The 23,158-nt window shown below is 41.2% G+C and overlaps 1 protein-coding gene across 1 annotated transcript in view; it reads left to right on the forward strand.

Moving 5' to 3' along the window:
* The first annotated feature begins 1,496 nt into the window (after positions 1-1,496).
* The window catches only part of SNTB2 (syntrophin beta 2), an 87,066-nt gene continuing 65,404 nt past the window's right edge, over positions 1,497-23,158 (forward strand). Inside the window, exon 1 of the mRNA XM_069456546.1 lies at positions 1,497-2,076. Coding sequence (XP_069312647.1) covers positions 1,497-2,076 — 580 coding nt within the window. The remainder of the gene's footprint in view (positions 2,077-23,158) is intronic.

Genomic DNA, 23,158 nt, shown 5'->3' on the forward strand with positions numbered 1-23,158 from the left:
TGCACATGAATGTGCATTCACAGAGTGGTGCATGGCCATGGTTTGCAAGCCTCAACGTGTACTTTGTGAGCGAGCAAGTATACAGCCCCTTTTACAGGAACTGGTGCACACTCCGTCTGCTTGTCCCCAAACCTGCTCAAATGAAAGCATGGGGATTCTGATTTTACTGCTGAAGGAAAGTTAGAAAACACCTTGACCTTATGATTTTGCTGAGAGCTTGCTTTCTCAGCAGTGTGGTTTCTGGACCCTCATTTTGGAGGTCTGAGATACGCTGTTTAGTGAAAAAAGGCATTGGGCCAGGAGGCTGGGAAACCTGAGTTGTCTCTGCTTCCCCACTGTGGGTTTGGGCCAGAGACTTTAGCTTTCGGCCCTCAGTTTTTGTTTTTTTTTTTTCCCTCACCGCTGTTTAACAAGGGTGGCCCTCGGTTTCCTCAGCTCTTCCAGCCCATGCAGCGGATAGATTGCACCACTGATGTCCTTGGGTAAAAGCCACTCAGTTGAGGGCCTGAATACAATAAAAAAGCAGAGAAAAGGTGAATTCACTCTGTTCCAGCTGGGACATCGATCTTTTGCCCTCAGACTTTGGTGCTTCTAGTTCTCAGGTCTTGGCAATGGGACCAGGACTTACACCATACACCCCCACCCCACCCTTTTTCTGGCCTTCAGTCTCAGACATACACCCTTGGCTCCCCGGGTTCTCAGGCCTTTGGGCTTGGATTGGAAGTACACCATCAACTTTCCTGGGGCTCCAGTTTGGTGGGACTTTTCACTCTCCATAATCTTGTGGTCAATCCCTTGTCATACATTTATATATCTATATGTATCCTATTGGTTTGCTTCTCTGAAGAACCCTAATACAGATTCCCTCTGAGTTGTGCACTCTGCACTGTCACCTCTGTGAAGCTGACCTCAGGTCCAACCAACTGTTCTTTTTATTCTGCTGGGGGTGGTTCCTACATGTCACTTAACCACACAGTATCACATCTAGTTGGTTGGTTCGGCGTTTTCTTTCCCTACGAGACCGCAAGCGCTCAGCTGTGGTACATATTACTCAGCTTATCTCCGAGACCTCAAAAGGAGCCTGAGCAGATGGTTGAGCGCTCCGTATGTACGGAATGAACCAATCAATGCAAGAATGAACGTGCCACCCAGTCTTGCAGGCTTGCAAAGTGCTTCTCCGAGCGGATTTGCTTTCTGTGCCCGGGGAACTCCTCTGAATTGCACGGTGGAGGTCAGGAGTGTTTTTCTGAGGGCGGTGGGGAACCAGTGGAAGCAGAATGTGAGCCGGAGGCCCACCGCACTCGGGCTGCCCGCGTCCGGCGAGCTGCAAGGGACCGGACAACTTCTTAACCTCCCGGAAGCGGCTCCGGGCCTCAGCCCGCCCCTCCGGAAGGTGGGCGTGGCCCCTCATGAATAATGAATCACCGCGGGGTGGGGAGGGGCTGGGCCCGCCCCCTCGGGCGGGAAGAGGGAAGCGCCGAGGCTGCCTGACTGGAATGAGGGTAGCTGCGGCGACTGCGGCGGCGGGAGCGGGGTCGGCCATGGCGGTGTGGACGCGGGCCACCAAAGCGGGGCTGGTGGAGCTGCTCCTGAGGGAGCGCTGGGTCCGGGTGGTGGCCGAGCTCAGCGGGGAGAGCCTGAGTCTGACGGGCGACGCCGCCGCGGCCGAGCCGGAGCCCACTCTGGGGCCGGCGGCGGGCGCCTTCAACGGCCTCCCGAACGGCGGCGGCGCCGGCGACTCGCTGCCCGGGAGCCCGAGCCGCGGCCTGGGGCCCCCGAGTCCGCCGGCGCCGCCGCGGGGCTCCGCAAGCGAGGCGGGCGCGTCGCCGCCCGTGCGCCGGGTCCGAGTGGTGAAACAGGAGGCGGGCGGCCTGGGCATCAGCATCAAGGGCGGCCGCGAGAACCGGATGCCGATCCTCATCTCCAAGATCTTCCCGGGGCTGGCCGCCGACCAGAGCCGGGCGCTGCGGCTGGGCGACGCCATCCTGTCGGTGAACGGCACCGACCTGCGCCAGGCCACCCACGACCAGGCCGTGCAGGCGCTGAAGCGCGCGGGCAAGGAGGTGCTGCTGGAGGGTGAGCGGGGACGGGCGGGCGGGCGGCCGGGCCGGTGGCCTGGGCTCTTCGGCGCTCACTTTGTTTCTGCCACCCTGCTCCCTTTGCGGGGCGAGCCTCTTTCCTCCCCCTCTTTCCCCAAACTCCGTTTTCTGGGGCTTTGAGTATGGAAAAACTGATGTTCCTTGCAGGAAAAGTTGGGCAGCCACCGAAGTGTGGCTTGCAGCCCCTAAGGAAGACTCGGTTGAGATTTAGCAAAAAGCAGCCGCGTATGAAGCCCCCCCTTCTGCACGATAAGCTGACACTAAGAACTAGACGGAGACCGAACGGCTCGAGCTCCGTAGGTGTCCGTTTGCCTGCTGAGAAGTGCCGGGTTGGCGCTTTCTTCACTCACCTCTGGCTCCCCCGGGGCGGGCGGGTCTATTAAAAAAAAAAATCCATCCACACCGATGCCAGCGGTGTGCTTGGGCAAACCACCAAAACGCTGGTTAATTTATGGGAATTTAACCCATTGGCTCTCAACAGTAACCAAAGGAGATCATAGCACTTCGTGGAAGCCAGAAAGCTGAAGCAGCAAGTTTGTGTGGTTAATGAGGCTTGTTTGACTGGAGGCTCACGTGTTTGAACATTTACTGCCAACTAGAGTTTCGCCCCTTTTGCAAAAGATTGGTGCCAGCTTCCTACCGCTCACTGGCGTGCTATTTCAAGACTATTAGGCTTTTTATAAGAAACTTGAAGTGGTAAATTACAAGATGGGTTTGAATAGCCAGGATTATTCTTTACCTTAAATATGTATGTAATCTGTAAATTGGATCTTTTATGATTTATGAAACTAAGGCAACATTAAATTTCCTCTAAGGACTCATGCATTTTGGAGGCGACAGAGTGTGGTAAATGAGATCGTAAATTGTAAATGAAGCAATTGTCAGTTGCTTTCTTTAGAAATTTTTGAGCGATCAGCTTTCTTTCTGATCCAGTCATTCGAGAAGCATTTATTGCTAGCTGTGTAGAAGAGAATACACTGTCCCTATTTGGTTTGTAATTCAGGAAATGATAGAAAAATGCAAAAAACTCATAGGGAGGAAAACTATCAAGTTCTTGGTTTTAGAGTGCAAACTGTGTATAAATGCCAAAAGAATGCAAAGTTAGGAAGTAGTTAGTGAAAATGGGGTTAGCCAGGGAGGAGCTGAATCTTGAGCCAGGTCTCCAAGGAAGTGATGGACATAGACGGGCAGAGATGAGTCAGGAGGGTTTTCCTGGCAGAGAAAGAACAGGAGAGAAGGGCTGAGGTTGAAGAGGGACCAATTATTAAACCAAGAGGCAAGAAATCTAACTTGGCAAAATGATTTTCACTTTCTATAAATCTGTATTGTGAATGTTGGAAAAAATATTAGCTTACAAGAAATGATTTAATATGCTCCAGTTGTGGACTTCCAGTGTGCTACCTTTATATCATCTTATTTGTAAATCTTATTTATATCCCACTTATAGGTGAGGCTAGACACTGCTCAGAAATTAGTGTTAATAGAAGAAGTAAAATTATGGATTGTGGCTTGGGCATGTATGTAAAACAATTGCTACCCTAAGCATGTACCTTGAAATGGGTCTAGCTAAACATTTGGAGCTGAGGCAGTGATATAAATTCTTACAGCCAAGACACTGAATTTAGATACTATTTATGTAGTATTCGGTGATGATGGCAGTTAAACCCTTTACACCAGTGGTCCCCAATCTTTCTGGCACCAGGGACTGGTTTCCTGGAAGACAATATTTCCACGGACGGGGGTGGTGGTGGGGGTATAGTTTCAGGATGATTCAAGCGTATTACATTTATTGTGCTACCACACCTGGCTAATTTTTTCTATTTTTAGTAGAGGACAGGGTCTTGCTCTTGCTCAGGCTAATCTCGAACTCCTGACCTCAAGTGATCCTCCTGCCTTGGCCTCCCAGAGTGCTGAGATTACAGGTGTGAGCCTCTGTGCCTAGCTTCTGATAGGGTTTTGATATGAGTCTGCAAGCAATTGATTTATTATGGTCTCTGTGCAGTCAAATCTCTCTGCTAATGATGATCTGTATTTGCAGCCGCTCCTCAGCGCTAGCATCACTGCCTCAGCTCCACCTCAGATGATCAGGCATTAGATTCTCATGAGGAGCCCTCAACCTAGATCCCTAGATCCCTAGATCCCTAGATCCCTAGATCCCTTGCATGTGCACTTTACAGTGGGGTTCATGCTCCTCTGTGAATCTAAATGCCTCTGTTGATCCGATAGGAGGCGGAGCTTATGCAGTGATGTGAGTGATGGGGAGCAGCTGTAAATACAGATGAAGCTCCCCTGATAACCTGCCGCTCACTTCCTGCTGTGTGGCCTGGTTCCTAACAGGCCATGGACTGGTATGAGGCCATGGCTCAGGGTTTGGGGACCACAGCTTTACACCATATTAAAAAAAACCCAAACAAACAGTTTTTGTGTGGATATAGTTTGAACCTCGTATTCATACCAGTAAAATGAAAACCCCCTAGTAAATGCTTCCCAGTATTTATTAGTGTAAAATACGCCACAGGTGCTTTTAGAAAGGTGGTTTATAGATGGCAGCATAATAACATATTTATTGAATGCCTTTTTACCTAACACACAGGTTTTACTTTATTTTCCCATTTGGTATAAGACAGGGAGTTGTTGTCCTTACAAATGTGGGGAAGTCAGTATGGTAGACTTAGGACATTGCATTTTCAAGCCCGAGGATATAAAAATAAAATTACTCAAAATACACAAAATCATTGAAAACAGTGATTTAATTGAACCAAACTATTTAAACTTGAGAGCTGGTGTTCCATCCAGGTAGGCCACTTTTTAAAAAGATACTTTGTGCTTAGTCCTTAAAAGTTTTCAAACTGTACTGTATTATCCTTCCGTTAGATGTCTCAAAACTTGAAAAACTGCCTTAACATGGCATAGTGATGCTCTTCTGTGGTGTGGGCAGGGAATTTTAGGCGTGCTCTTGCCACCCCCATGCTAGGGAAAGCTGTAGTCTCTGGTTGCCTGTGGTTAGGGAACTGAGCTAAAGGGTTCCTTTTCATCTCAGGGATTTGTAGGGATCATTCATTCATCAAACACTTGTTCAGCTCTTACCATGTGCCAGAGGCACTCAAAGGTACCTGATTCCTGCCCTCAGGAAGTTTAGAGTTGAGATGAGAGAAAGACAGAAGTCAGTCAGTCCAGCAAAGGGCCAAGAGTGATGTTAACAGATGTCTGGAGAGAGCACAACACAAAGGAGAGAGAGGTCTGTATAGGTCAGTAATGGGAATTAGAGGTTGAGGATACCTGGGAAGAGTTTGATAGAGAAATTGAAGCTTGAATTGAGTCTGCCCTTAAGAAGAGAAAGCTGCCACCAGTAAAGGCACAGAAGTGTGAGACATCAAGAAGTTAATCTGTCCAGTAAGAGTAGGGGACAAGCAAGACAGATGTGGGTTTGTTTCTGGCTAGTGGTTTGTAACCCCTCAGCAAGTTACTTAATCTTGCTAAACTTTAGTTTCCTCGTCTTATAAAACCGAGATGATGATAACACCTCCCTCAAAGGATTGTTAATTCATTTGACAATTTATGTGGTGGCTTTTTTGGGGACAGGGAATACAGCAGTGAACAACAAAGTCTGAATGAGGAAGGTAAATGCCGTGAGTTAACAAAGACACTTTCAGAATAGCCAAGACAGCAAGTTGTTAAAATCCAAGGCTCCATTTTACTTGAAAAGAAACACATGATAAGAATTGTTTTAGGTGAAGGATTGAATGCACGGGTGTTTACAACTAATTGATCACTACCAGTTAGATTTCTTTGTTCCTTCTCCACTCTGTTTCACCTGACTACCCTGAAAAAAAAAATGAGTTTGTATTTTTTGGGTGCAAACAGCTTTTTCTAATCTTGTTTTTCTGCCATCTCTTGCACAGGCCAACTTTTTTATCCTTAAATTTTGCACTTAGTTTCCTATCTCTCTGATTTTTTCCTCTTCCTTCACACTTACTACTCAGAGCCTTAAAACTTGCCATTAAGTGTATGCTTGTAGTTTTGGCTAGTGACTCAGCATGGATATTAAGGTATGCAGATTAGATAGCTTTTGTATTAATAATGGAGAATTTAAGCATAAAGGGGTAACTCTACTCACCTATCAGATTGTATGTTGAATGTACTGTGTCCTTTGTTCTAGAAATATGGTCGATCCAGAGAGTTTCTGGAATTTATATTTTTAAGACTATGAAGTTGACTAAATGAACATGAATTAGACTACACATTGAAAAGTGTTCCAGAGGAGGTTAGGAAAGACCGTATAAAATGTCTAGCTTGAGGTCTGATGTTTGAGAAAAGATCAATATTTTTGAAGCGATTCTCACTGGAATATTGTTGAAAAATCATCTTTTATTGCCTAAATAAGATTCTAAAAGTATTGTTACCGAATCTACTGAAAAGAAATTGGATAGAGGAAGTAGACTGGCATGAAATTTAACTTCAGAATTGAAAATAATTTTTGTATCTAGAGTGGTTTGAGGCTGGTCCCTTTGGAATGGTGTTTACAACTAATCGATCACAACCAGTTACAGATTTCTTTGTTTCTTCTCTACTCCCACTGCTTCATTTGACTAACTTAAGGGAAATAGAATAGTTTGGGATTTTGAGTGTCATATATAATATGGCTCTTTTTATACATCAGGGGACATGTAACATACTGCTGACATTATTAGGCTGCTAAGTTAAAGAAGCTGGCTGGGATTCCCACACTGCCACTTTCTACATTGTATATTCCACAAGTTGAGAGTCTTCTAGGGAAAACATTTTACATTTTCTTTGAGCTTTGCATGTACTAATCTAGCTCTTAAAAAACAACTAAATTGTTAGGATGTTTGTGTTTCTGTGCTTGTTTCTTTTTGTTTAATTAGCGTCTTTATGTTGCACTTGAATGATTAGACATGCTTATATGAGAAGCTGTTTTTGTAACCAGATTATTTCTTACAGAGGCTCCTTCACGCTCAAATACACCCTCCAAATTATTACCAAAATGTAAGAAGTTGATCGATTCTAATACAGAGTGGATATGAAAATTTTAAGAACATTTTTAGGGATCATAACCAGGCTGTAATTTAGATCTCAACTGATAACTCAGTAGTAACTTTAACTAATATGTTCGTTGTTGTGTAGTCTTTCCTGGATGAAGGTTACTCTGCCTTGTGATCAGATGTGTGCTTTTGTTCATAAGTGGTGAGGTGCAGTCTGTGGCTGTGGAACAGTGCTCTGCTGTTCTGAGCAGACTATCCAAGGATCCAGTCAGAGTTCTTGGCTAGGTTAACACTATGCTAACTAACTGAACAACAAATAATGCCGCTTGCTTGCATTTTCCATTAAATAGTATAACGATGCCTTACATTTTTATCTGAATTTTAAAATTATGCATTTTGTTCTGTATTTTCTCAGTTGATTTTTATACAGTCCTTTGGGTAGGCTGTTTATCTTTTTGGAGCAGATGATTAAACTGAGGTTCACTAAAGTTAGTGAATTACTAAAGGTCTCAAAATTTCTCTTGATTTTTAGGGGAAAAATTTAATGTTTCCTTTGGGCAAGAGGAAATCCCTTACCTGAAATTTTAAAAGTTGTAAAGTCTCATCTTTTAGATGAGGAATGAATGGCCAGAGAGTTTAAGTGACACGATTAAGGTCACCTAACAAATTAGTAGTAGAACTTGGATTAAAACCCAGTCCAGTGCTTCCTCCATAATGCCATGCTACCTACAACCAGTCAGATCTTTTTGTATTTCCTGTTGTCTGATCATGTTGCAGTATGCTGTGAGAGATCAGTATGCAAAAGAAGTTGAAGATGGTCCCTGGCATTACAGAATTTAGAGTGAAACTGAGGAGAGAACTACCACATAGAGAATTTTTGCTCAAATGTGTAGTACACACTCTTCAAGAGTTCTCCGAAGGAAATAATCGATTGTGGGGTGGAAGGATTGAGTATGACTTCACCGGGAAAGGAGAATTTGATCTGAGGCTTGAAGGACAGGCTGCTTCTCTGCAGATGGAAGTCAGTTCAAGTTGAGGGGACAGCTTGAACAAAAGCCAAAATGAGCATGACATATGATAGGAAGTGAGGAGAATGGCTAATGGATATGGACTTGGGGGAAGAAAATAAAGTTGGGTAGATAGACTGGAGTCAGATTATGCAAGTCCTTGAAAGCCAGCCAGGGGAATTTGGACTTTTTTCATTTTGTCAGTCAACATTTATTAAGTACTGACTGCAAACCAAGGTGTTGTAGAGAATTCTAAATTGGGAGTAATCCCTGCCCTTTAGGCCAGTAAGGAAACAGTTACTGCAGGTTGTGATAACGGTGTGCTTTAATAGAGGTGAGAACACAGGGCACTGGAGGTAGAAGTGCAAAGGAGACAGCATGTGAAAGGTAAGCCAGTGATAAGTAGCTGCTGTGTTGAGAGAGGTGAAACGTGGGAGGGCACAGGTGTGAGCAGGCTGGAAAGATGGGCAGAAGCCAGATCGTCAGGGCCTTGTATGTAGTGCTAAGCAATGGTCTCTGAATGTGTTTTATATTTACTTTTTCAACTTGAAAAAAAGAAGAAATTGAGTTTTATTAATATTTAATGTATAGATAACACTGGTTCTGTCACTCAGTCTTATAAGATGGTACCATTACACACTCGATATACAAGATGATGTCTCAAGGGAAGAGTGGAAACTTCGCAAAGCAGAGGAATGCAACTTAGTGCACCTTCTTGAGACTGGTTGAGCGATTTGTTATGTTATCTGCTTTGAGTTAATCTTCACAAAGTGAAGTGGCTTAAAGATATGCACAAAGAAACCATAGATTGAAGACAATTCTAATACTGCAAACAATAACAAAAAGGTAGAGCTGACATTTCTCCTCCTAATGGGAGCTCTTTGTCACATTTCAAGGTAATTATACCTGTCAAAAAGTCATCCTAAAAAATGAAATTGTCAGGAAGACTATTTGAAATATGGATGTACACCCATTATCACCAGTAATGAACTTCATCCTAAAAGTATATTGTACTTTGAATCATACAGTAGCTAATGATAGAATGACTTCATCAGGGATATGTTTATGTATTTATTTTGTCTTTATCTCATTCTTTCTTGATTTCTATATTTTGTATATGTTTTATAATATATATGCATTAATAAATATTCATAGATTGAGGGTATATACTCAAATTTTTACTGATGTGTGTGCACTGTCAAGTTTTAGACCATGGGGTGTTGCTAAAGTGCTTTAAATGAGGGAGTGATGTTTTAGAAAGTTGAGAGTGGCAGATGGAGTGTAGGAGCTCAAGACATGAGGTAAGGGAAAGCAGGAGAGGAACTAGTTTTTGGGGGAAAGATAAATTGAGTTTGGGGCATGCTGAATTTGAGTTGCCTGTGTGACATCCTAGTAGAAAAGGCCAGTAGCTGGTTGCAGGTACAGGTCTGTAGTCCAGAGGAGTGTCAGAACTGAGATGAAGATTTATGAGATGTCAGGGTAGGTGGTAATTAAAGCCGTGAGAGCGGATGAAGTCATCAAGAGAGAGTAGTGCAAGTTAACAAGAGAAGAACTAGGATGGAATCCTGCAGAGCCCCTACATTTAAACCAGAGTAAGGGAAGAGTGAGCAATCTGGAAAGGAATGGACCAGGAGGTAGGAGAAAATCTGGAGAAAATGGTGCAGTGGTGATCAGACAGACAAGAGTTTTGAGAAGGAAAGGGCGATCACCATCTTCAGACGCTACAGAAGCCAAGACAGGTGAACTCAAAACAAGTTCGTTGGATTTGATAATTAGAGAACAAGATTGTTGGACTCCTGGTAAGAGCAGTTTCAGCAAAGTGACAGGAGCAGAAGGCAGTGAGTAGACTGTGCTTTTAAAAAGCTGCTCAGCAAAATAAAAGAAGCAAAGGTGGTAACTACAGTTGAACAAAGTGTCCAAGGAAGATTTTACTTTTGTGGTGGTTTGGTTTTTGTTTTCAGTGGGAAAGAATTGGGACATATTTGTACAGCAAGAGAAAAGGCCAACAGAGAAGGGGAGAGGTTGAAGAGAAAGAAGGGGTGGGGAACTGATGCAATCCATTTCTGAGCCAGGAAGTGACATGATGGGAACAGAATTTTGGGTTGGCAGCAGTGGATGCACTGGATGCAAAGCAAAGAGGAAAGACCAAAGGTAGGAAAAACGACAGCTGTTGTAGTGAAAAGTAATCCAAACCAGAGGTGCTAACCTTTGGAGGGGGTTTGTGGTGATGGCAGTGGGAATAGAGAAGAAGATTCGATTCAAAAAACACTTTAAAGCAGCTGATTCTTGCTGGGGACATTGCAGAATCCACTGGGGACCTTTTCCTACCTGGACAGTCTATTCCAGCTGCCTATGCACCCAAAGATTTGATATTTGTGAAGAATCTCTTGCAGTGGGCTTCTGTGACTAGCGTGGGTGTTTGATCCCATAGAGATATTGGGGTGAAAATTGAGAATCACTGTTTTAAAGGAAGAAACAACAGGATACGGTGGCAAACTTGATATAGTGAATTAGCCCTGAGATTTCTATCTAGGATTAGTAGAAGAATGGTTACCAGTGGAAAAAATGGAATATTTTGGAGAGTATTACCCTCATAGCATTCAACTTTGTTGTAAAGCACTTAGGCGATGTAACTCTGCTGTCTGTGGGGTTTGAAAAGAAAAATTTTAGTTTATAAACATTATATCTAGTCACATGGAATGAGAGCATATGCTTCCTTTAAAGGGTCTTTTTTCTAGATTAGATAAAGAAGTTTTTGAATTCCTCTGGAGAAATGATGGTGTGCTCAGTTGAGTTTAATATTTTGTGCCTGGAGAAATACAATTGATTTGGTTACTTTATTTGGGTGCCTTTCTGAGAGAAATGCCCTGATTCCTTCATAAAATCTGTGTTTGATTTCAGTGTAAAAACAAAACTCATGAAATAATTTTTTATATATGACTAAATTGCTAGTGATTAAAGTGTCAGTAGATGTGTCTTTTAGAAAGAATAAAAGAATTAACAAGATTCAAACTTGGCTTCATTTCTAGCTTCCAAGACATTGCTAGAATGCTTTGACGTATAACTAGTTAAGAATATGTGAAATGCAAAATTTTAAATTTACTGTGGCTTTTCTACAACATTTTTCTTTTTGTTGTCTTCTGACCCTCTTGCTTTTAAATTTGCAAATGATCTAGAATGCTTTATGAAAAGTAAACTTAATGATATACAGAGATGAGAAAGTTGAATAGTGTTTTTCAGTATAATCTGTTTATATAAAATGTTACACCTCACACTTAGAAAATTGGAAGGTTTAATTTTTCATTGAAAGAGACTCAAAAAGTATAGATTGATTGATTTACAGTAAAATTTATAAAAAGAAAATACACATGCCTTACTTAAGGCTCTTTGGGTTTCAAAACACAGAAACCTATTCAAGCTAGTACCGTACCTAGAGTGCAGGTATTATAAAGAAACACACAGGTCTCAAGACTCCAGAAGGAGCTGAACAGCTGGGCCTTAGAAATGTCAGGAACCAGGACAGCACTGAGGGACTCACTCTCCTTTCTACTCACCTCAGAGCTTCTCTGTTTCTCTGAGAATATCTTTGCAGTAGCTTTGTTCTAGTCCTTTTATGGTTTCATTTTTTACATTTAACTTCTTAATCTATGTAGAATTTATTTTGGCATATGGTATGCAGTATTTATTTTTGCAAATAGTTAACTGATTTCCTCAGCATTATTTGTCCAATAATCCTCTTGAATGCTAGCCCAATTGGTGGTGGCTTCCTGGAGTGCCACGTGGGGAAAGATTCCAAAGCCATATCTGGGTTCAGCAGGAGAGTGCTGTGCTTAACTGTGATGTCTGCAATGCAATGTGTGCCCAAGTGTGGGGTGCAATACACATGCCACACATCTGCCACTCTGGGAATAATGACCTGTCCTTTCCTCATTGAATTGAAATATACCTTTTTTTATATACTTAGTAATTTTTTCTATTCTATGATCTGATTCTGGTTTTTCTATTACATTCTATTTGAGTGTTTTGTAACATGCCACACTGTATATTGTACCGTTTTTTTTTTTTTTTTTTTTTTTTTTTTTTTTTTTTTTGAGACAGAGTCTCACTCTGTTGCCCAGGCTAGAGTGAGTGCCGTGGCGTCAGCCTAGCTCACAGCAACCTCAAACTCCTGAGCTCAAGCGATCCTACTGTCTCTCAGCCTCCCGAGTAGCTGGGACTACAGGCATGCACCACCATGCCTGGCTAATTTTTTATATATATATATATATATATATATATATATTTAGCTGTCCATATAATTTCTTTCTATTTTTAGTAGAGATGGGGTCTCGCTCTTGCTCAGGCTGGTCTCGAACTCCTGAGCTCAAACGATCCGCCCACCTCGGCCTCCCAGAGTGCTAGGATTACAGGCGTGAGCCACCGCGCCCGGCCAAGTACCTTTAACATTTAATATCTGGTAATTCAAGTGGACTATACCAGCCAAGAAAATTTTGAAAAATATAAACAGTTGCTGGCTAGTGCAGTTACTTCTCCAAAAAAATTTTGGAGTGATTTTATCATTCCTAAATCTTTTGGGATTTTTATTAAAATTATATTAAATCCATAAATTAATTTGGAGAGAACTGATGCCTTTGTAATATCTCTTTCCCAATCATTCCAACCCAAAGTACTGGTTCTTGACTCATCTATGTTCCAATCATATGGCCAAGGGGTATCAGAAGTTGTGATTGGCCAGGCCTAGATCAGCACTCACCTTGGACCTGGGGAATGAGGCAACTCCCACGGAACCACATGCACTGAAAGTGGGGGTTTCTCAAAGGATAACCCAGGTGATGTCAGCAGAAGAAGGGGAAATGGATGTGGCTACTAGGTAGACCTAAACAGCAGATATCCACTACATTGTTCTAAAAACATCAGAAGACATTAGAGATTGAATGAGAAACTACCATATTAGTTAGGAGATTTAGAAATTTTATAGACAGCATTAAAATAAAAGCCAGAATAATAAATTTGCTTGGGTACAGGTGAGCTATAGTTGGAGCTTTCTAAAAACGCTTGAGGGCCAGGTGCAGCGGTTCATGCCCGTAATCTCAGCACTTTGGGAGCTGAGGCAGGAGATCACTTCAGCTCAGGAGTTTGAGGTTGCAGTGAACTGTGATGGCACCACTGCATTCCAGCCTAGGGACAGAGTGAGACTCTGTCTCTAAAAAAAAAATTGTTTTTAACCCCCCCACCCCCAGAAAAGGTTGACACTTCAAGTGAGTAATAAATTATTTTCAACACTTACTTGAGTGGTATTTTGAACATGACATTTGTATGAATTTCAAGTAACTTTGCAAATGTACATTATGACATTTTTATAGCTAGGACAACAAAAATATATAGAGGTCAAGGGTAGGTCTTGAAGTCAGAGATGGATTGGGATGGAGAAAAATCTTTGTCATCAAAATAGATAGGCAGAATTTTTTTAGTAAGAATTATTTTGGTTGCAGAAACCCAGAACAAACTAATTTAAGCAGAAGTGGAATGTATTGCCTCATGTAACTCCTGAGACTGGGGGTGGATCTAGGTTTAGGTTCAGTGGGATCCAAAGGCTCAAATTATCTCGGCTGCAACATCTCCTGCTGTGGAGGGTCTAATTCTGTGTAGTCAGCTAAGGTGGTGCCGGCAATTCAAGGAATATATTGCCCCAACTTAACCCCTGTGAAGAAAACAGAAGGGGTTTTCTTGTAGCACCCACATTTCAGTCTCAGGAAGGACTCCAGTTATCTCTGCTTTGCCTACCCCTTCGACCTATCACTATTACCAAGATGATGGAGATTGAGCTAGCCCTGGGTCATGTGCCCATCCCTGGTGTTATCAAGATTGACAGCCTCATCAAACTATGAAATGTGGATTGGGGTGGTTGTTAGGCTAACTGATGTCCACTATAACAATACAGACATTGAGGCTATAGAGCTTAAAATATTTTGGTGGTTAAATTGTAATTTTTTTTTTTTTTGAGACAGAGTCTCACTCTGTTGCCCGGACTAGAGTGCCATGGCGTCAGCCTAGCTCACAGCAACTCAAACTCCTGGGCTTAGGCAATCCTACTGCCTCAGCCTCCCAAGTAGCTGGGACTACAGGCATGTGCCCCCATGCCCGGGTAATTTTTTCTATATATATTTTTAGCTGTCCATATAATTTCTTTCTATTTTTAGTAGAGACGGGGTCTCGCTCTTGCTCAGGTTGGTCTCAAACTCCTGAGCTCAGTCTGCCCACCTCGGCCTCCCAGAGTGCTAGGATTACAGGTGTGAGCCACCGCGCCCTGCCTAAATTGTAAATTTTTAAAAATTAAAGCAATAGAAATGGATAATAATGACCATCATTGAGAGCTTACTTTGCTAAGCACTTTACATGCATTATCACAACTTACTCTTTTAAAAGCCCGGTGAGTCATGTGGCATCATCTCCATTTTAAATATGAAGAAATCGAGCCCTGGAAGATTAAATAATTCGCCCAAGGTCACAGCATTTGCAGGTGGTAGAGGCAAGATTAGTTGCTCAGATTTATTGGACTTCAGAGCTTTTGGTATTAACCATTATAATAGACTGCCTCTCTGGTGGATCAGTTTGGGTTAAGAAGCTAGCAAGTGTAAAGACTAACAGGATTTATTATTATGATTGGCTTAATGTTCAGGAAAATTGTGCTCTGGATTCTGTGTTGTTGCATCTGTCTGGAGGTTATCCATGTAATGTCTTCCAGTCTTTGTCTCTGGTTTTTCACAATGGACACAAAGCTGTTATGTGATGAATCCACTTACACTGAACGCCTGCGCTCTGCTAGGCACTCTGGGAGAAGCAGAAAACATGAGTCCTATGGATTCTACCTTTAAGAAGTGCCCAAAATGAGTTTATAAAGACTAATATAAACTGCATATAAACAAATCCAGATTATTTCATACATTGTAAGTGATACATGCTGAGAGAGCTTGGAGTAAAGGAGCAAGTAGCGTTGGGAATATATTTTGGGTCAGATGAGAGGAAGGTGGAACATGTAATGGGGGTGGGAAGTGGGGAAGATAGAGGTATTCTACCTGCGGGGAGTGGGAATGGCATGTCCAGGGGGCAAAGATGGGAATATGCGAGTGATGTTCAAACGCCAGCAAACGCATTTGATGGAATAGCCAATTTTCAAGACTCTGGACCACTGACTTCTAAAAATAACTTTAATGTTTTATTAGTAATAATGATAGAGTTGACTTCTTATCTCTTGTTAAGTGGTGAAAATTTAAAAAAAAGAGAACATTAAATACTGTAATATTATCTGCTAACGGCTTTGTAATGTAAAAATCAATTCGACATTTTTTGTTAGCACTTCCATGTTTTGCTATATTACTGTGCTTTTTTACTTTTGGAAAACACCAGTTTTAACAGAGTAGTATTCTCCAAATTGTATCCATCTTTACAAAGAAATGGATGCCCAAATGAAATTCAATCTGTTTCACTGAACACTTAGATTTGCCTCTCTTCAAAGATTATTAATTACATTCTAGAATAATGTATTTTTTTTTTTACAAGGAACATGAAGTAAAAGTAATTGAAACAATTAAGTTGGCTCTTGGCAAATATAAATTCTGTAGAATAACAACAACAAAAAAGACTAAAGTGAATTTCTGAAAACCACTGTTCTACCAGAAATGTTTTTTTTTTTTGTTTTTTGTTTTTTTTTTGTTGTTTTTTTTTTTGAGACAGAGTCTCACTTTGTTGCCCAGGCTAGAGTGAGTGCCATGGCGTCAGCCTAGCTCACAGCAACCTCAAACTCCTGAGCTCAAGGGATCCTCCTGTCTCAGCCTCCCGAGTAGTTGGGACTACAGGCATGCACCACCATGCCCAGCTAATTTTTTCTATATATATTTTTAGCTGTCCATATAATTTCTTTCTATTTTTAGTAGAGATGGGGTCTCGCTCTTGCTCAGGCTGGTCTCGAACTCCTGAGCTCAAACGATCCGCCCACCTCGGCCTCCCAGAGTGCTAGGATTACAGGCGTGAGCCACCGCGGCCGGCCCAGAAATGTTTTAATATTGATCTGTGTTGTCCATTTACAGTGTAATACAGTTGATTTTTGTACTTATTTTTTTTTTTTTTTTTTTTGAGACAGAGTCTTGCTTCGTTGCCCGGGCTAGAGTGAGTGCCGTGACGTCAGTCTAGCTCACAGCAACCTCAAACTCCTGGACTTAAGCGATCCTCCTGCCTCAGCCTCCCGAGTAGCTGGGACTACAGGCATGCACCACCATGCCCGGCTAATTTTTTGTATATATATATGTATTTCAGTTGTCCATATAATTTCTTTCTATTTTTAGTAGAGACGGGGGTCTCACTCTTGCTCAGGCTGGTCTCGAACTCCTGACCTTGAGCGATCCACCCGCCTCGGCCTCCCAGAGTGCTAGGATTACAGGCGTGAGCCACCGCGCCCGGCCTGATTTTTGTACTTATTAATTTTACTTTAGGATACAGAATAGTGACAGTACTCAAAAGCTTGATATAAAGCATTTATACTGGAAAATAAAGAAGTGAAATAATTTTAAATACTGACAAGCTGTTTTTTAGCAGCCAGGTCTGGCAGGTAGTCTCAGACAGTGATATTTACATGTATATTTTCACATATATATTTTGATAAGAAAAATGTTTTTCTTGCACGGTTTTCCTTTGCTTTTCTCCAAGGCGACTGATTGAAAGGAAGATCTGGTTCATTCTTATTACTCTACCATCTACCTGTTCCCTCCCATTATTCTCTCTTAATTTCTCATATTCTTTCCTATTTCCTCCGTGCTTGAGTCTGAAAAGAAAGCTTTGGAATAGTTAAAGCATCTCCAAACTTCTGGATGTAGTTACAGAAGTTACTTCATTTTTCTTGGAAAAAATATAGCAAAGAATTTCATATGGCCATTAATTTTATGTGACCTTGGAAAAAATATTTCAGTGTTACAATCATTACATTTCTTGTCTATTAATAAGATTCCTTCCAGCTCATATTTTATAATTTGAAATGTGGGATAGTCATAGAATGAAGAGTTGCAGTTAATATAAACTGACGGTATACAAATTTATGGATTGTCAGAGATTTTGAATATCATCAAATGATTTTTAACACTAAAAATATTCTAAATATAATTGAATCTTTGATGATTAAGATGGAACCTCAGGATTTGCAATACCTTATTGTGAACTTAATTTGTTGTGATAAAGATGCACTAGAAGTGCCAGATAAAAGATTTTATGTTGTGTAATAGATTTGCAGATAAGTCAGCTTTTGCTTTTCCATCTTTCAACATAACTAGCACCTAATCTCCTTCAGATGAACACAGGCAGTATTTATTAAAGTGATCTTTTTCTCTAAGCGCAGAAGAATCATGTACGGAAGAGAAATATCGAACGATCTAGATTGCAATTAATTTTGTCACTGATGATTGTGTACCTTGAGGTTTTTATAATATACAGTTCTTTAGTGAATCAGGGCAAGACTCTCACAATGAAGATTTGCAATCCTAGTGAATATTGCAAAGAAATTCCAAAGTCCAGGACTTAGATGCCAAATAATTCCTTCTGCTTTTTAGTGTGAAAAATCAGGAGAAAGGGGAAAATATTTACATAAATTTTATACTTATTTGTGTTGGCCATTGTCATCAAACACCTTTACTCACAGTGAATTTAGGAATTTAGATGTAGGCATATTTTGACAAGGTGGGAAATTAATTTCTTTTGCAAAAATTTAATATATATCTCTATTAGCATTAGCATACCAGCACAAAATTATTAATACTATGTATTTATTTATTTTTTTTAAACATAGGGTTTCCCTCTATGTCACAGGCTGGAGTGCAGTGGTGTGACCATCACTCACTATAACCTGGGCTCAAGTGGTCCTCCCTCCCAAGTAGCTAGGATTACAGGTATAAGCCAGCACTCCTGGTTAACTTTTTATTTTTTATTTTTTGGAGATAGGATCTCACTCTGTTGCCCCAGCTAGAGCGCAGTGGTGTGATCATAGCTCACTGCAACCTCCAATTCCTGGGCTCAAGCGATCCTCCTGCCTCTGCCTCCCAAAGTGCTGGGATTATAGATGTGAGCCACTGAGCCCGGCCTGTCTACTTTTTTTAAAAAAATTATTTATTTTTTTGTAGAGATGGGTTCTCTGTTTGTTGCCCAGGCTGGTCTTGCACTCCTGGCCTCAAGCGATCCTCTTGCCTCAGCCTCCCAAAGTGCAGGGATTACAAGCATGAACCACCACGCTCAGCCTGTCTACTAATTTTCTCAGTGGTGGATTTCGATGAGCTGAACCTTTTTCTTTCATGGTTAAGTATTATTATGTGTCATGTCCAAGAAGTGTTTGCCTACTTCAAGGTTGAGAAGATCTTCTAGGCTTTCTTTTGCCTTATGGTTCTGAGTGTTAAGTCCAGACCTATGATCCATCTTGAAGTAATTTTTGTATGTTGACTGTATTTTTGTTTGCTATTACTTTGCCCTCACTTGACTGACAAGGTTCGTCTACCCTAGAGAACCTTGTTGTTTCTCTTTGAGGGGATAATGGCAGAAGACTGCTCTAACTTTTACCAGACACTTTACTGAACAATATTGCAGCCAATTTATGTGTTTCCTCTTCAGTGATGTCCTCTTCAGTAAAATCTCAGACAAATCAAGTGTTTTCTCTGTGTTTTTAATAATTACTCTCCATCTCAGTTTCAGGGCCTCCAGGGCCCTGGCTTGAAAGTAGAAGATTTAGGAAAGCCATAGGAAAAAAGCATCCTGGCCTAAAAGTTACCACCTGAAATAATAAATATTACATGTGAACAGATGATTATATAATGGATTTTGATGCCTTCTTTACCTTTTATTTAAGCATCTAGTACAGTGTTAGCATTGTAATATTAATAATGTCACCAAACTAGGAGTACTCATCAACACTAAGAAATGAGAGAAAATGCACTGAACTAAAAACTTGTAGTCTTAGAACTTGTAGAACTCTCTTAAATGTAGTTCTGTACTTAAAGCAGCAGGCTAACTTACTTTTGTGATGTTGATGTTGTGCTGAATGGGGGGGAAAAAATGCAAAACAGAAAGGATTAGGGAGGCATGGACATAAAAATCCTTTAATACTGCTTAGTAAGGTATTAATTTGATCCGTTTGAAGAAATCTGAAATTCTTTGTGAAAGGAATTTATTTTTAAGTTGGGGGTGGGGAACTGCTGCTAAATTGTTGGATATTAACCAGGTCTGGATACAGAGTACAGCCGAAAGGAATGTTAATCCTGTTAGATTCTTACTGTCAACAACACTCCTCAATAAAGCAAGCAAACAACTAAAAAAAAAATCAGAAACACTTGAGAAATTATTCTCTCAGATTGTCAGAAATAATTTGAGCAGTTGTTTTAGATTTCTTACTTGAAGGATAATAATCTTGAGTTTGGTTAAAACATGACCATTAAATAGTATTTTTTTTTTTTTTTTTTTTTGAGACAGACTCCCCCCTGTCACCTGGGCTAGAGTGCCATGGCATCAGCCTAACTCACAGCAACCTCAAACGCCTGGGCTCAAGAGATCCTTCTGGCTCAGCCTCCCGAGTAACTGGGTCTACAGGCACGTGCCACCATGCCTGGCTAATTTTTTCTAGTTTTTGTAGAGACAGGGTCTCACTCTTGATCAGGCTCTTCTCGAACTCCTGAGCTCAAGCAATCCTCCCGATTGGGCTTCCCAGAGTGCTAAGATTATGGGCGTCAGCCATCGTGCCTGGCTTTAAATAGTATTCTTTTTTTTTTTTTTTTTTTTTTGAGACAGAGTCTCACTCTGTTGCCCAGGCTAGAGTGAGTGCCGTGGCGTCAGCCTAGCTCACAGCAACCTCAAACTCCTGGGCTCAAGCAATCCTCCTGTCTCAGCCTCCCGAGTAGCTGGGACTACAGGCATGTGCCACCATGCCCGGCTAATTTTTTTCTATATATATTTTTAGCTGTCCATATAATTTCTTTCTATTTTTAGTAGAGATGGGGTCTCGCTCTTGCTCAGGCTGGTCTCGAACTCCTGAGCTCAAACAATCCGCCCACCTCGGCCTCCCAGAGTGCTAGGATTACAGGCGTGAGCCACCGCGCCCGGCCTAAATAGTATTCTTAATTATTCATATAAGATGGACCGATTTTACAGATTATTTTCCTAAAATATTTCATTGTAGGTTTCTCTTAGCTTCTCTTGTTCCGAGTGGAGGGTGAATGGCCACAATCTGTTGCATTTACTATAAGAAGGAAGATAAATATTAATATTGGATTGAATAAAGTAAATGTAAAGAGGTAAAGTTGCTGCTTCAACAAAAAATTCTGAAGCTTTAAATTATTTTTGAACTATCCTCTATTGTGGACTCTTTTCTCATCCTTTCCACTAGTGAGAATGGTAGAGTTAATTAATAGTCCTGACCCCTGTAGAATTCTGCTTCTTACATGTTTTTAACTTGCCCGCTATTAATGCATGCCTTTTCCATGATATTGTTCCAGCAATTTCTCCTCAGTAGTAGGAGTAAGCTGTGCAGCTGTCATGGGCCTGAATACGGACAGCCTGAGAGCCACAAGTAAGGCAAGAACTAGGGAATCAGCGGCTTATTGTGGTCTAAGAGAAAGCAAAAGGTCCAAAACCTGTAGGTCAACAAATTGAGGTAATCAGAACAGGCCATGGTTGCCTATCTTCCAGGGCAAGAAAAAGTACTATTGAGCAGAATATACCCAAATGAATCTATGCCAGTGATTGTGTTGTGTTGTAGAAATAGCACTGTGGCTTTGGAACCAAGCAGACATAGGGGTTCTGCATGATGTCAGGAAAATAACTGATATTTGTAGGTGTATGATGTCATGAAAATAACTTACATTCTTTAAGCCTCAGTTTCTTTTTCAATGAAGTGATCAAGATGGTTACGTAAAATGTTTCATATAAAATTCGTTGCATAAGATAGATGTTCAAAAATTGTTAATTCTCTTTCCCTTCTGTACTTCACACCTGGATGGAAAATTGCTTTGGGATATCAGTCTGTCTGTGTGGCGAAACTGGTGCTAGCTCGTTTAGGAGCAGGCCAGTGCAGCAGCACAGGCTGATAGGGCCCTGATTCATCCCCCTCCTGTGTGCAGGTCAACTGTTCCTGTAATTTCACCTATTACCTCAGCACCTATGATGTTTACCTACACCTTTTTGTCCCCAGCTGTCCTGTTATCCCTTACGAGCATATCAAATTTAACTAGGACCTAGGCAAACTTCTTTGCGGTCACTTATTATTTAATTAAGGGGCTGTAGTCTCTGGCTCTGTCTCCTCCGTTCTCTTTGGCTAAGAGGCTCTCATTGTTCGTGTCCTTCCCAGCTTTCATCTCAAGGCTTTTAAAAAGAGGAATAACTTCTCACATATCCCTATTTAGTAAGCCTTATTTTGAATAAACACACATTCCTACCTTTTAGGAACTTACAACGGAAGGTAGTATGATAGATTCTAATCATTCTAAATGTAAGTCGTGAATGTTATGCACTATTGGAATTTCTAAAGATAGTGTTAAATCTTTGGATTTTTGCCTTTTCTATCCCATTTAAAAATTTCTGTAAACTGTTCCCTTCCCCACTCTTTTTTTTTTTAATTTTAATTTTTTTTCATTTCTTTAAGATGTTGTGACACCATACCCCCTCCTTTTTTTTTTAATTGCAGTAGGAATCCATTATTTATTGAGAGCGTCCCCTTAATGTTGTCTTACAGGCTAGAGCCTGGTGAGGACTCCTTCTTTGCTTGGAGTATGAGGAAGCAGAGGTGACAGCATTGCTGCTCAGCCGCAGTTGCTTCCCCAGGGTCACTAGGAGCACCAGACGTCTCCCACTGGGCACCAGATTCGCTGGGCTGTGCCATCAGGTCTTACTCCGTGTAGGGAATTTCATTGCTCCCGAAAAGAAAAACATGTTGAGACAGTATTAATTGAGAAGTCAGACTTTGCCACAGTCCCCTTTATATGTGGCGCCTCAGGCTTTTCCTAGCATAGCTTTAAAATTCTTTCACAATCACAAATTCTTCACAGGGACAGATGATTCATTAATTTTGCTCTGTGGAAAGAAAAGCTCTCAAGTTAATTCCCACAACCTAAATGAACTGACTGCAGATTTAAGCTTTGGGAAATCTAAAAGATATTTAAGAACATTCAGTCTTAAACTGAAGCAAGATATTTTCAGATGATCTGCCAACGTAAGGAAATTTACAACATCAGCCCCTTCAATAATCCATCCCAATTGAATAGTCTGTGGCCTAAGCAAGTATTTTTCCACTCTCCAGTTTAGCACATCGTTCTTGGCATCAAATTACCTTTCTACCTAATTCACATTGCTAGTTTGATTGTTGGACTGAATGTACTTGTGAAAATGGAAATTATTTATTCAAGAGATTCAGTGATATTGCTGCCGTGTCCTTCACTTATGGTCAGAGTATTTTTATACCGATTACCTTGGTGTGTTTCCCTAAAGTTATGTATACAAAGTAGAACCCCTTAGCAAAAGAGGAGTCCTCATATGTATGACCCAGTTTACTTCCCTAGAGTTTAAGGGAGGAAATATTAAGTACTTTCTCTACAATTGCCCTCAATTCCATCTTGGGAAAGAGGTTGTTAACGGAATTCATATGTAACAGATACCTCTTCTGGCCCCTTGTAAATCAGGAATGAAGATCTCCGGTTTTATCTTCTTTCCTCTTTTGTCCACTGATCCATGGGTGTGTGTTCTGGCATCTTGTTGACTTGTTCTTTTATTTGGATAATATTTTCTTTCCCATTTCCTCTTCCCTGCATCAGGCATTTCCAACCTACTTCTTTCATATTTCACATGTATGGCCCTCTGGTGATCCCAAACGAAGAGTTTTAAGATTCTGGTAATTTTAGATGGATTTGAAAGAGGAAAAGGTAGGACAGATATCTTTTCCCCAAATAAAACTGCAGTTTCTAATAATGCTTCCTAAAAGTACTTAAATGTAGCCAATGTATTATTAAAAGTAACCCATTGTATGTCCATGAAA

This window comes from Eulemur rufifrons, chromosome 23, assembly GCF_041146395.1.
Source record: "Eulemur rufifrons isolate Redbay chromosome 23, OSU_ERuf_1, whole genome shotgun sequence".
Taxonomy (NCBI): Eukaryota; Metazoa; Chordata; class Mammalia; order Primates; family Lemuridae; genus Eulemur; species Eulemur rufifrons.